The sequence below is a fragment of the Artemia sp. Qi Xiang Cuo genome, chromosome 7 (assembly GCF_049724085.1).
Source record: "Artemia sp. Qi Xiang Cuo chromosome 7, ASM4972408v1, whole genome shotgun sequence".
Classification (NCBI taxonomy): Eukaryota; Metazoa; Arthropoda; class Branchiopoda; order Anostraca; family Artemiidae; genus Artemia; species Artemia sp. Qi Xiang Cuo.
The window spans coordinates 36,173,324-36,188,188 of NC_142800.1; the positions used below are offsets into that span (position 1 = coordinate 36,173,324).

At 36.0% G+C, this 14,865-nt stretch overlaps 1 protein-coding gene across 1 annotated transcript in view; it reads right to left on the reverse strand.

The window, feature by feature from the left end:
* Positions 1-12,123, reverse strand: part of LOC148950217 (uncharacterized) — a 36,325-nt gene extending 24,202 nt beyond the window's left edge. The window contains exons 1-3 of the mRNA XM_089091805.1: positions 12,013-12,123; positions 4,301-7,231; positions 2,799-2,979 (exon numbers count right to left, since the gene is read on the reverse strand). Of these exons, the coding sequence (XP_088947931.1) occupies positions 2,799-2,979; positions 4,301-7,231; positions 12,013-12,043 (3,143 nt within the window). The 5' untranslated portion in view covers positions 12,044-12,123. The remainder of the gene's footprint in view (positions 1-2,798; positions 2,980-4,300; positions 7,232-12,012) is intronic.
* Positions 12,124-14,865: the final 2,742 nt, after the last annotated feature.

Below are 14,865 nucleotides of genomic sequence, written 5' to 3' on the forward strand. Positions count from 1 at the left end.
AGGCACATCTCAATTACTAACCTAAGAGTTAAAATTTGGTCGACACATCCTCTACCTTTTCTAAAACTGCACTGTTCTTCTCTTAAAACTTTGTCTACGGCATCTCTCAGTCTAAAAATTATCGTATTACTAAGTAATTTGCTACCTATAGAGACCAAACTAATGCCTCGATAATTACCACACTCACTTTTATCACCTTTCTTATAAAGTGGCTTAATTAAGGTTTTCCTAAAATCATTTGGTACTTCCCCTTTTTCAAAAATCATATTCATAATCTTCAATAACTTATTTCTAACCTCAGAGCCACCATATTTAAGAAACTCATTTAATAAACTATCAGCACCTGGAGCTTTATTATTTTTTAATCCTTTTAGTACTGTCGCTAATTCTTCCTCGCAAAACAAATCTTTCCTCACATCCAAGGTATCACATACTTTTTCTTTTTCCTCTATATCGTTACCTGCAACTCTATCTCGGTTTATCAAATTATCAAAATGTTCTGCCATCTCTCTTTAATTCTTTCCTTGTCGCTAATTGTGGCCCCATTTCTATCTTTAACTGGGCCAAATCAGGATTAACTACTCCCTCTCAATTGATTGACATGCCAGTACAATATTTTACTATTATGCCGTCTAGCTGCATCTTCCAGATCCTCGGCAATTATATCCATGGTCTCCACTCCACACCTCCTTAGTTCATATTTTAATGCTTTCTCCACTCTCTTTACATTCCTTTTGTTTTCATATGATCTATCACCCATATAATTCTTGACCAAGTCCTTTCTCCTTTCTATTAAACATAAAGCTTTTTCACTAATATTCTTAACTGCAGTCCTAGCTTTCTTCCTTACCACACCTTCAGCAACTTCACAAATTATTTTTCTAAAATTATTCCAACCATCTTCCACATTATCAAATCTTAAATTCTCAAGTTTAGTATTCAACTGGTCCAGGAAAGTTTCTCTCAAATTCTTATCCTGGAGTCTACCAACATCGATAACTTCCCAGGAGGTAGTTATCCTTCCGAAATTTGAGCTTTAAATTAACACTTGACACAACCAGATGGTGATCTTTACTTTTAACATCAATAACAGCACTCCTATCTACCCCAGTATCCTGTATTGATCCTGCCAGTCTTCGGTTTACTACAACATAGAGATGTTTTTTGTCAAACCATAAGCTGAAAACTATGTTAACTTACTAGCAATTTTATGACCAAACACCGTGCTGGTTATAACTAGATTGTAATACCTACAAAATTGTAAAAGTCTGTATCCATTACTGTTTTCTTTTCTTACACCAAATTTACCTAGGCTAGGATACCATCTATCCCTATTTTTACCAACCTGGGCGTTTAAATATCCTAGTAAAAACATCATATTTCTGCCCTTGACCCTGTCTATTTGCTCCTGTAACTGTAAGTAAAATTCATCTGAGTCACTAGTATCTCCGTCAATCAGTTCTACAGAGGTATATATTGCTATAACTGATACCTTGAACTTTTTAGTCATAGAATGAGTATTTAATATTCTGTTATTAATACCTACCAATCCCAAACAAGACTTAGCAGCTTCCTGATTCATAATGAGCCCTACTCCCTGTCTATTTACCCCATCCTTCCTGCCTGAGTAAACAAATTCTATATCACCTAATTTCAGGCTTCCTACCCCTGGTCTATGAGTTTCTGAAACTCCTAATAAGTCCAGTTCGAATCATCTGAATTCGTCAGTCAAAATGTTGATATGATGGTAATTTTTTAACGTTGTAACATTCCAAGTTCCTATTTTATGTTCTTTAAATCATTGAAATTATTTTGGCCACAGGAAAAGCAATGATCCCATATCTATATCTTCTCAAGTCTACACCGAAGTGCTTAAGTCGGCATAGAACCGGACAGCAAGAATTCCCTGGGACCTCCATGAATGGAGGCTTTGTGCAATCCTGGGCCCATCTTGGTCACAGCATGGTTTTCAGCACTTGGCGATGCTCTTGTATCAACAAGAGTCGAAATACTGCACAGACAATCTCAAGCCTATTACATCTGACTCATTATATATTCATGCCTACAAATAATATGCTACTACGGGGAGGCAGACCATAGTAGATAAATTTGCTTGGAAGACGTTTTTCAGCCCGAAGACGCCGATCGAAACATGCAAAGCCCAGAAGAATTATCCATTGATCAGAATCCCGTGCGAATGCTGTGTCGTTTATAATTTCCTCAAGGGGCGCCATTCCTCAAGTGGGATTAGAATTGACCGCGAGGTCCCCCAGTCTTGCAGGTACCCCGAAAGGGTCGAGGCAGTCCTTCGCAGAGGCCAAAATAAGACAATACTGATTAAAACTTTATAAAGCAAACTTTAACACATATTCGAGGAGAATTTGCGTCATCCTTATCCCCCAAACCCTCTGCTAAGTTTGGTAGGACAAACAACATGTACTAAAAACACAGTAGAGTTTGAAATAAATAAGATGCGTATTTTAATTAGTGACTTGAACATGTCTTATGTTTTATCTTTTTTTCACATTAGTGTTTTAACGAACATTATATCCCAAACACTTTGATATAATTCTTACTGTTTAAAATATAAAAAAACAAACAAATAAGAAACATCTAAGAAGAAAAGTATGATTAAGGTGTGAGCGCACCTATTGCAGGTTACGGCAGTCCTCTTATGGATGCTTGTTAAAATTTGTCTATAAAATTTTGATTGCTCTTTACTTGGACAATAAATATTATTTTTTGTATATTTTGATATTTTGATGTATATATAACTATATGAACTTAATATTGTTTACCTGTTTACGGCAGTTTCGAATGAGTCAGCATCCATCTTGTCACTATAAAATTCATCTATATATTCAGGTTGAAAATTGTCGGCTTCAGCTCTATCATTAGAATGGTGTTTAGTGTCATCCAAAATTTGTTGCTTTTTGTCATACAGGGCATTGGAACCAAAAATGTGAACTTTTGAGTGCCCTAAAGAATAAAAAATTCAAATAGTACCCGGTACTTGTATTAATATCGTTAATGCAGCTAATACAGCACTAATTGTACCCGATTTAATATAATTTTATTTTCTACACATTTTTATATACTGTAATTTATTTTGTTTTATTACATTATTTTCTTTTTTTTGGAATTTTTCGTCAATCATCTTGAATTTTCTTGGTGCTTTTTTTTTAAGGACTTTCCAAAACCTTGAGTTGCATTGATTTAATTAGCTGAAACTTTCAACTATTTGTTTCGATTATGTTGATTTTTAAACCATTATATAGATACTATTTTATCTTAAGTAGGTAATAGGAAATTAAATCATCGGCAGAAGTCCGTCGGAAGCTTTGGTCCTAGAATTTAGGCATTGTACATCAAGTGAACACGATTGGACAATGAAAAGAAAGCAGGAAAGAAAGAAATAGAGGAATAGAGAGAGAGAGAGGGGAGAGGGAGAGAGAGGACCTGAGAAGGAGAGGGGAAAAGCAAGAGAGAGGGAGAGCGAAAAAAGCAGAAAGAGATGGATTAAGAGAGACAAAGAGAAAAAGCAAGAGAGAGATACAAAGTGAGAAAGAGAAGAGATAATCACTAGGTTTTGTCTATTATAGTCAACTCTGTAGCGTTACCTACTGATAGTAAAAAGCGAAGTGTTTCCTCTGTTTGTTTCACCATTTCTTATAGAAGGTGTGCTAGGAGAAAATTTAAAAATGGCTCATTTGATTCAAAATTTGAAGTTCTAGAGCTTTTAGTGGTTCAAGGTCAGGTGATTAGACGGCCGCTGCTCCTCTCCTTTACCCTTTTCTCCCAGGCACCTTTTAAGCCACCAAGGCACTGGAAAAGAATGTCGAGATTGCCATTTTACTCGGAAAGATTGAAAAGAGCCCCAGTATATGTGCCTATGGAGGCTATGAGTGTTTAAATGTGAACTGGTAATATACAATACGTTTCTAGGGTGTGAAAATTATCATATTTATGTTTTGGGTTTGCTACAGGGATGATTATTATTAATTTTTTTTAAGTAGGATTGAGAACGGACAGGATTTATCCAAGTTTTATGCCGTCTTATTCATTTTTGCTGATTGGCCTGGAACTTATTCATTTCTTTTCCGTGTACTGGTCGTTTATTTTTCATCAAAACTATTTGAACGTTTGCATTTGTGACTGTTTCTATTTCCCTATCAATGTTTTCTCATTTCCAGTGCTGCTACAGCATTTCACCTGGAAATAATGCAACAATTCTCTATGTTTTCACCGTTTATTTCCAGACAATTTTATTTTTGATACTGCAATTGTAATTTGCTCTTACCTTGAATAATACTATACATAGCTCCTTTTGGTGAATATTTTAATGGTTTTTCATGAACATGGTAATATGCTTTTTTCCTCTTTCTTTCCTTTAGTTCTGAGTTTTGTGGCACTGTTGTATCGTCCACTGATTCTTTATATTCATCATAGCTATCCTCATCCAATAGACCAGGCTTGTCAAACGGAGCTCCAGAACGGTGCATTTTAGTTGCTTCATTTTCATCATCATATGTATCATACACAGCAGGATCTAAATTCATTTTAGACTCAGGAAGGACCGACCCATTTTGTATAAAAATGGGCATTATTTCAACTATGTCTCGTTTGGTAGTTGGCTCAGTTACGATATTATTGAACGGTTCATTCTCATATGTTTTCCTACCAAATTTGTCTGGATGTTCGTATTGTTCTTTGTCAAACAGGGAAAATGAACTGTCGGCATTTCGTGATTGTTGCAACAGTGACTGTCCTGTTGAGATACTTTGGAGTAAGCTACTTGAACCTTTTCCAGATACATCATTTGTTGCTCTAGATTCAAGATCGGGAACCTCAAAATTTAATCGTTCATTTTCAGTCTCAGGATACTTCTCAAGGTGACTAAGAACGTAATCTAACTCTTGAGACGAAAAAAAGTTAATTTCGTGTTGCTTTTCTCTTTGGTCTAGAATGTGGTGTTGAAGATTCAGAAAACTTTCTTGTTTCTGCAATGAAGAGCCGTGACCCATGGAATCTTCATTTTGTATTCCCACATCCTTTGGGGAAATGAATGTTCGGAAGTTTGGAAAAGTTTCTAAGTGTTCTTGTCCTAATGTCACTTCTATTCCATCATTTCTTTCTAAATAGTATTTCTGTTCATTATGCTTTGATTCACCTGTCCATATTTCTTCTACGTCTTGTCTTGGCCTCAGGCTGTGTAGATCAATGTTAGTATTTTTATCTGCAAATTCACTGTTACGCACTTCTTGGCTGAAATCAATGCTTTCAGTTGGGGACCTCGCTAACTGCCCAATATTTAAAACAGCTCCAGTAGCGTAGTTCTCACTTTTATTGGTACTAGTTTCGTAATTCGTTTGCTGGGTTTCTTGGATATCCAATGGCACTGGAACCCAAGATCCTTTTATTGTTGTTTCGTAAAATGTCCGCTGATGACTTGCAGTCGTTGTATATCCGTAATCATCAGAAGTCTTGTGTACGACATTGGAAAGATCAGGAGCTGGTACTTCTACTATATTAGGAGCGTCAGTTCTAAAATATAAAGGAACAGAGATATATTCTGCGTCAGCAGTATCATTGCTTCGCTCATTATCAAATTTCAAGCTGATTGATTGTTCATTTTTCGAAGTGTTAACAGTACTAGTTTGCGAAGAAGCCAAGAGTATATTTTTATTATTAATGCTCGGTGAAGAAACACTGGTTATTTTCCTTGTACGTTTATCCGAAATTGGGTTCTTAACATCCTCATAAGTAAATGGAAAAAGTTTAACATTTTTAAATGTTGTTTGTTCTCGTGTCTGGTTGGGATCTTTCAGCTTTAGATTTAAATTATCTTTGTTCTTCAATGGATCAGATTCAAGTCTACTTTCAGCTACTTGACCTTCAAGAGCTGTCGATACAAGTTTCCCCGTGTTCACTGCTGTACTTAACTTTTCACGAATTAATGGTATTATTTCATGTGTAGTGCTGGAAATATAATCATTGTTCTTAGATGGTGGAACAACGACAAATTGCTGGGGCTTTAAATGAGTAGCTACTGAAGGACTTTTAGAGAACTGTTTTGCTGGTTGCGGAATACGGTCACTCTGGGAAACTAAAACTACCCGAGTGGAATCAAAAGGGTGATTATCTGAGCCAAGCAGGGGAATTTGGTGTACGTTTAGCAATTGGTCGTTCAAATCTTCTTCTGACGAGTCCTTTACCCTAAAAAGCCTTTCTTTTACCCATCCTGCTCTTTTAGCCATAACACCCGAAAGCATACCTTTTGCCGACATGATTGTTTCTTTGGCAGATGCTAAAGTCTGCTTCACGTTTTCCATTGCAAAAGAGTCATCCCTGTCACTTTTATTTTTATCTAAAAACGAGGATATAGGCACTGCTGTAGGGATATTTTTATTCTGTGCTAATGGCACAGGTACGAACACCAATTGATGCTTTACACCATACGGATTATCAGAAGAGAAAGACAGTGAGTTATCCGCTCTTCTAGAAATCACATTATTTGGATGCTGATAGGACGTTTGTGGAAGTGGTGCAACCAGTTTAAGTGGGGGTAGTTGGATAACTGGAAAATGTGGGTCTTGAGGTGACGATATTTTGTTCGGTTTTGTCTTTTTATCCAAGTTTTCTAGGAACGAAGAATTTGAAAGAGGTGATAGAGTAGTTAGAGAAATCTTGTTTATGGGAAGCTGTATTGCTTTGGTCACTCCTCCTTTCATTCCTAAAGGAAGTACCCTTATTGGCTTAGAGTCATTGCTAGCGGATTTTTCGCCTTCAGAATAATCTGACCTTTTAATTTCTCCCAACTTTGTCTCTAGTTTTTCAGAAAAAGTCGGAAGAGGGAAAAAAGGTAAAAACTCTTCGCTAGAAGATCCATACTGAGGGCTTTCTATTGCAATACTCGATGGAGTCTCTTTAACAGCGCCCTCAACTTGAAAGTTGAGGTTATCTCCAACGACAATCCCATCTGCTGTACTTATAGGCTTCCCCACAGCAACCTTAACCTCTCTAAGAGGATCACTTCCACCAAAGTTGAATTTAGCTCCAACTCTTACATCAAAGCTATCGAGTTCTCGCAGACTCCTTTCTCTTGAAATAAACTTCGGTGGCTCAACGACTTTTATTACGTCGTCAGTTACTGAAGGTTTTTCTCTTTCTTGTGGAGGTGTAACTATATGAATAACTTCATCTCTGTCATCAGCACACACAGTTTCTAAACCTGGAAAGCAAAACAATAGTCAACTTTACAATTATATCAATTATGTTTCCCACCATTTGCAATAAATTGTGTTATCAATATATAGAGTGGAGAACACTTTAGGAGTAGTCTCCAGAGTTATACAAATTAGATGACAGTGGAGCACAAATCATCTTATTACGAGTAAATAACCTTCTTAAAGGCTCGTGAATGTTGGTAACATTTTAACGGACGTATTAATAAGAGGTCGCATCAGATTGTCACACAGCTTGCTGGACTTCTATTTTATCATTTTCTTATTTGATTTTAACTTTTACTTTCGCTTTCGGTTGGACAATCAGTTATGGTCATTTTTTCTTTATTTCCGTTCACATTTTAATTTAGTCGATTTTTATGTTTGGAAACGGGTTCAGCCCGATCATCTCGCAACTCGAGTCTGAAAGTAGTTGGGCTAATGGCACCCCAATAAAAACAATAAAGAGAGAAACAAGCACTGGGTACCCTCAAGTGGAGCCCAATAAAAGGCCAAACACTTTTTCTGTCTGATGGGCTTGAAACTTTCTTGAATCGTTCCCCAAGGGTACTTTAATGCACAAAACAGGTTTTAGACTGAGACCAAGGGTCCCTTAGAAACGGAATTAAGATTATTATTCCGGATTTGCTTGAAATTTAAATCTTTATTATTATTAAAATTTTATTTTTATTTCAAATTTGTCATTATTGGGCCACAGGAAACTGAGTATGCACACACACAAAAAAAAAGCTTTTCCTTGGCTTTCGTTCAGCCCAGAAAATAAGTGCTAAAAAGGGCTAAGCGACTTTTTTTCAACAGTTCAGAACGTATATCGGAAAGTATTTTGGTCAAGGAGACCTCAATATCCAGGACAAAGAAAAAAAACTGCTTCACACGAGAGTAGGCTCCAAATAAAACAAAAACTTTCTTTGTTTGATTGACCAGGACTTAATGCGTTCGGCTTTAAAATTTAATTCACAAGTCCCTGGACCGAACGGATTCAATGCGGAAAAAATTAATTAACTTTGGCTTCATCTATTTGTGACAGGAGAAAATGGTCCCAAAGGTCTTTCGTCTTTGATAAGGCTCGGAACTTACAGGGCATTTCAACCAAATCAAGTAGACCTTAATGGAGAGAAAAAAAAGGGAAAACGTTTCGTTGTATCAATCCTTGAGTCCCTAAAAGGTGTGAGTAGTTTTTTTCTCCGGTCGGCTGGCATTCGTATAATAAAAAGAAATCTTTTTACTGCCTCAGTTAAGATATATCGCCAGGCCAGACAATAGAGTACTTTTTAAGTATTAAGAAAAAATATCTATTTTCAGACTTAGAATAGTGCATTATTAATGTAATTAGATAAAAAATCAAAATACTTACGAAAAAAGTAAACTGGATAAAAACACTTGAAAACAAAGAACAAATCATGCAAAAATATTCACAAAAGATACATTATTTCTGACTACCAAAATAGACCAAAATTTGTGCAAAATTTGTGCAATCAGTATGATTGAAAAATCCCTTTTTTTCACAGTAATCTATGTTATATCTAAATTTGACTTGTTATTAATTTGATTTTTGGAGGTTCTGCTTTTAAATATCACTCTTTACTTTCTTTGGAAAATTCTTTTTAAAACTTTAAATCAAAATTTCAAGAAACAGCACATATCTGTCACGATATAAGAAAAACCACCGCCCATCCCAAATTTTATTGCAAAAATAGGGTTAACGAATTATTGCACAATATTACGGCTGATCGAACATATTGACTGAATATTCGAATTTCACCCAACATTTCAATTGCTGTCCAATATGTTGGTTCTTAAGGAGAAAACCTGAGAAAACCTTATCTCATAATTAATATACACACAAAAGCTATGTCGATTAAAAACGAACAGAATTTAATCCCAAAGGAAACCCTTTTCAAAAAAAAAATGTTTCAAAGGAAAGTAAAGAGCTGTACTAAAATTTCAATCAAGCAGAAACAAAGTATTATAATAATTCAAACTTAAAACGTACAAAATTACCACTAACTGGGATAATCGTCCCTTAAAACAACAAAATGCTTCAGTGTTATGTGCGCTTTAATGAAAGCGATGAAATTATAACAGTGTGTTTATTTGTCAATATTGTCAAAAACAACAACAACAAAAATCACAATACTAGCCTAATTTACATTTTTGGGAGCTAATAGCTTACATTTTTGACCTTCAATTAGATTTTAAAATTTTTAAAGGACACTTTTTTGGTCAATGATTTGGTCCATTTTATTAAAAATATAAAAATAGGTGCTATACCTCAATATAGGTTTTAAAACAAATATCAGAAATTTTTATACTGACTTCTAGAACTAACACTGGTAATAGGTTTAAAACAAGCATTGGTAATTTTTGAATGAATTTGATAGTTTGGAGACGAATATTCTAATTTGCGGTAAATAATTACTGCCTGATAAAATCTAAAAAAAAATTGATAATAAAACAAAATTGAGACCATTAGATTCCTTATTTTACGATCTGTCCAAAGATTGTAGTCACTTTTCTGACAATACAACTCCTCTTTAAGACGAAGACGATGGTCCTAGATGTAGGCCTTTGCTGTTTATTATCACCTGATGTGTCATGTCTCCTTTGTTAAAATATCTTTCTTGTACTTTAAGAATACAATTGTTGGGAAAAATAATTATTTAAGAATGACCTAAAAGTGTGGAGTGGATTACAATGGAAGAAGGCATGGTTTTGTGACTAATTAATTATGAAAACTTTTTCCACAAAATAAATTTTTCAAAAAAAGTAAAGAACTCCATTAAACCAAAAATTAACAAAAATAGAATCAAATAATCTACCAAGCATACAACTACCACAAATCAGTATCGATAAATAAATGAAACCCAAAAGAAACAGAAATTAAAATAAATAACAGAGTCAAACTCAAAACGATCAGAAATTAATATGAGTAGGGTTCTAAATCCTGGGCTTACTAAAAGTCAGAGTGTAATTCGTACTTTAATAAAAAAATTCAAATGAATTTACGGAAAAAAAAGTGTACATTGTCAGTTTAATACATATGCTGGTATTTCTTCATTTAAGTTATCATGAATTTTTCATTTCTTACAGTTGTAAAAGTGAAAACATTTAAAAGAATTTTTTTCAATAAAGTAGCCTACAAATTATATTCTGACTTTTAGAAAGCATGGGGTTTAGAACCCGACTCGTAATAATGTCTGCCCGTTTTGAGTTTCACTCCGTTATGTATTTTAATTTATATTTGCTTTGGGTTTCATTTATTTATTGATACTGATTTGTGGTAGTTGTATGCTTGGTAGATTATTTGATGGCATTTTTGTTCATTTTGGGTTTAATGGAGTTCTTTAGGCTACTTTAAAAAAAAGAAGTTATTTTGTGGAAAAAGGTTTTTAATTAATTTCTGTTCTTTTTATACTGATTTAGTCTTTTTCAGTGAGAAAGACTGAACCTCTTCTAAAGTTAAAAAATCATCCCTTCCATAAAAACCTGAAATACCCCCTGGGCATAACTTACAACCCTCGAGAGAGAAATTCAAGTACTTTCGCATTATCAGAGCCTCTCTAAAAAGTCAAGTTTGGTTAATGCTAATAAAATAAAATAGGATGACTATATGATAGTTTAGAAACAAATTTGGGCTATATATTTGCACCTTAGGGGGAGTGGGGGGCAAAGTATAGCATATATTATATACGTAACCTAACCTAGGTACCTTTCCCCCCACAAAACACTAAAGAACAACACTTTAAATATCTTAGAACCACGCTATACTATGTATTTCTCTACTGCGGTGTATTGAATCATTTTGTAAAAATGGGTTTTTCATTGCGTCTTTCCCGTTTGACTGTAGCATATCTTGTTGAACTTCTTTAGAGGGGCCCTGATAATGCGAAAGTACCGAAATTCATTTTTAATAAAGACCAATATTCACAAAAAAATCATATCAAGCTGGGGTTTGTTTCACCCCCAAAAGCCTTGTTATATGATATTTAGACTATTTTGAATAGAATAGCTATCTCAAAATTTCTATTGGATGCATTTCGGGACAATACGATGTGTGGGAGGGGCGGTAGCTGCCCTCCGATCACTTTGACTCTTAAACAGAGCACTAGAGCGTCTAATTACCAATCCAATGAGCCTCCTCCGAAGTTTATATGACCACACTTTCTATAAATTAATTAAAAAAAAAAATTTCCACAAAATAAGTTTTTCAAAGATACGTAAAGAACTCCATTAAACCAAAAATGAGCAAAAATGATCAAAAATGAAACCCAAAACGAACAGAAATTACAACTAATAACCGAGTCAAACTCAAAACAAGCAGAAATTAACATGAGTTGGGCTCAAAACCCCTATCCTTTACCCAAGGCCTTTATAATTTGCACTTTACTGAAAAAATATAAATGTTTTTACTTTTATAACTGTAATAAAACAAATCATGCTAACATTTTGATTACTAAATATCAGTATATGTATATTAACTGACAATGCACATTCATTTGTATTTTTCCAGTAAAGGGAAAATAAAGTCACATTATTGACTTACGAATATATATTTGCGCATTAGGGAGGGGGGGTAAAGTATCGTGAAAGTGCCTACAAAAAGTGTCGACTATAATTTTTATGCATGGCCTATTACGAAGTATGAATTGCTTTCTCAGCGTGTTTCCTCGTAAATAGCCCCAATTCTAGGCTTATACCTTCATCGCTCCTTACTTTTCTTGAATAGCTCTCTTTTAAAAACTAATCAAAAGTAAAAAGCAGGACCTACCTATTAAAACATAAAAAGCAAAAATCCACATTTTACTATCAGAGAATGTTAATCGTCATACTCGTATGATTAAGCGTTATAATGCACCCAGCTGTTACACCTAACTTGCGAACAACCCAGAAACATACTGAATCGACGTTTGCTTTTTCACACACAAATAATTAAGATATCTTGCCTCTTTCGCATCTATTAAAAGAAAATTGGGTACTTGTACAATATACGGTAGCCACGAAAGAAGTCAAGTTTGGGTAAATTTTTACCAAATCATATTATTGACTTACGAATAAAGTGAATATATCACTCGATGCCTTTTTTATGCTCTTTATGAATATAATAATTATTTTTGTCAGAAATTAATTTTACCCCCACCCCTATTTATACCAATTCAGGGTATATATTTTCACAATAGGGGGTTGGGGGTAAATTTTATTTCTGATGTAAATGAAAGGTAAGATTAAACTTTCCCTCCATCCCCCCTAATGTGCAAACATATACCCTGAACTGGTATATATAGGGGTGGGGGCTAAAATTCATTCCCGACAAAAATGATCATTATATTCATAAAGAGCATAAAAAAAGCCATCGAGTGGTATATTCACTTTATTCATAAGTCAATAATATGATTTGGTAAAAATTTACCTTTGCCTATATGACAGGTCATGACAACATTTTACCTTAATTTTATATTTGCACATTCGCGGGGGGGGAATTCTATTTCTGATGTAATGGGAAGTAAGTTTAAACTTTACCCCCTTCCCCCTAATGTGCAAATATATACCCTGAATTGGTATATATAAGGGTGGGGGTAAAATTCATTTCCGACAAAAATGATCATTATATTTGGAAAGAGCATAAAAAAAGGCATCGAGTCGTATATTCACTTTATTCGTAAGTCAATAGTAGAACCCTATCATGAGGTCCGGGACGAACACCGTGCTGCCATCTACAATTTAGTTTAATGCTGACGGGACATAATTTATTCAAGGATTATCGATCGAGTCTAATGTGGGTCAAGGTCAATCGATCTGTTGTTATTGTTTGGCCACGTGTAATGACATGAGGGGTGATTTACATAATCGATTGGGGAATTATTGATTCACGAGCGTGGGGAATTATGAAACAATATGGTCATAGAGTCCCTAGGTACAAAGATAACGTAATCACTCAGTGACCTCTTTTTCCAAGATCGATTTATTTGATGTTTTTCTCCCATCTACAATTTAGTTTAATGCTGACGGGACATAATTTATTCAAGGATTATCGATCGATTCTAATGGTGGTCAAGGTCAATCGATCTGTTGTTGTTGTTGTTTGGCCACGTGTAATGGCATGAGGGGTGATTTACATAATCGACGGGGGAATTATTGATTCACGAAGGGGAAATTAAGAAACAAACATGGCTTCATTGCTGTTTGGCTAGCTTAACCTGAGAAATTGATTTACATAATCGCTAGGGGGAATTATTGATTCACGAGGAGGGAATTAAGAAACATTATGGTTTCTTTAATCCTTAGGCCTGACCTGTGAACTTGATTTACATAATCGCTAGGGGAAATTATTGATTCACGAAGGGGAGAATTAAGAAACATTAGGCTTCTTTAATCTTAGGTCTGAGGGATAAACGTTCTTTAGGTCAGAGAGAAAAATTAATATTCTATTTTTAAATAGGGCTTCATTGATCTTTAGTGTCAGGAATTATAATTGACATCACTTGTTATCTTGGAATTATGCGGGAGTCTAAAGAGATAGAAATTCTATTTTTAAATACGGCTTCACGGAGCTTTAAGTCGGAGAGATAAATTGATATTCTAACGAAACCCTAATAGTTTAGCTAGGAAAATTTATGAGATGAAGAGATTAACGTAGGAAAGGGTTTCCTAGAAATTTGAAATGCGTTAGCGCAGAGATGCCAAACGAAAGGAACACACTGAAATTACGTTTAGGGATTATTTGGGCGAAACCGTTTTAGACAGGTTATGGAATTATTTCGGCGAAACCGTTAGAGACGTTGATTTAAAAGATGATTTAAAAGAGGATTTTTGAGTGTGGTCGTTATAGTAAACAAGTTCTATTTGAACAATGTCGTGAGGTCCTCTACCCCAACCCCAAAGGGCCCCCGATCACCCTACCCCGACCCAAAGGGTTACAATCCCCATACCCCCATCCAGAAGGAACCCCCCCGTCCCCCAAGGTACCCAGGGCGCCCCCCGGCCCCCCAGCCCCTCCAAGGCCCCCCCCCGGCCCCCCCAAGGCCCATCGAGCGCCCAAAAGACCCCCCGGGTCCCAAAGGCCTTCACCCGGTCTCCAAATGTCCCCCAGGCTCTCAACTGGCCCCCAGGACCCCCAAAGGCCCTCCACCGGCACCCAAAGCTCCCCCAGGCTCCCAAAGGGCCCCCCACCCTCCCTCTCCCTCCCCACTCCTCACCGTCACCTCCCCTCCCCCCAACCCCCCTCCCCCCAACCCCCTCCCCCTCCCCTCCCCTCCTCCCCCTCTCCTCCCCTCCTCCTCCCCTCCCCTCCCCTCCTCCCTCCCCTCCCCTCCCCTCCTCCCCTCCCCATTTTTTTAATATTTTTTGTGCATTGAGACACAGAAGGGACACCCTCCCCCAAGGGTCCCCCAAACACCCTCCCCGGGCCCCCCAAAGAGTCCCCTCTCCATTTTTTAATACTTTGTTATGGCTTTATTATATCTTCTGAACAAGTTCCATTCATAATGGCATTCCTAAACCCATTTTCCAACCTCAAAGAGTCCCCTCCCCAATTTGTAAATACTTTCTTGAATTTTTTAACATGGTATTTTTTAACTTTTTACGTTCCGACCTTTCTCAAAGAGTCAAATTTAAAGTTCTATTC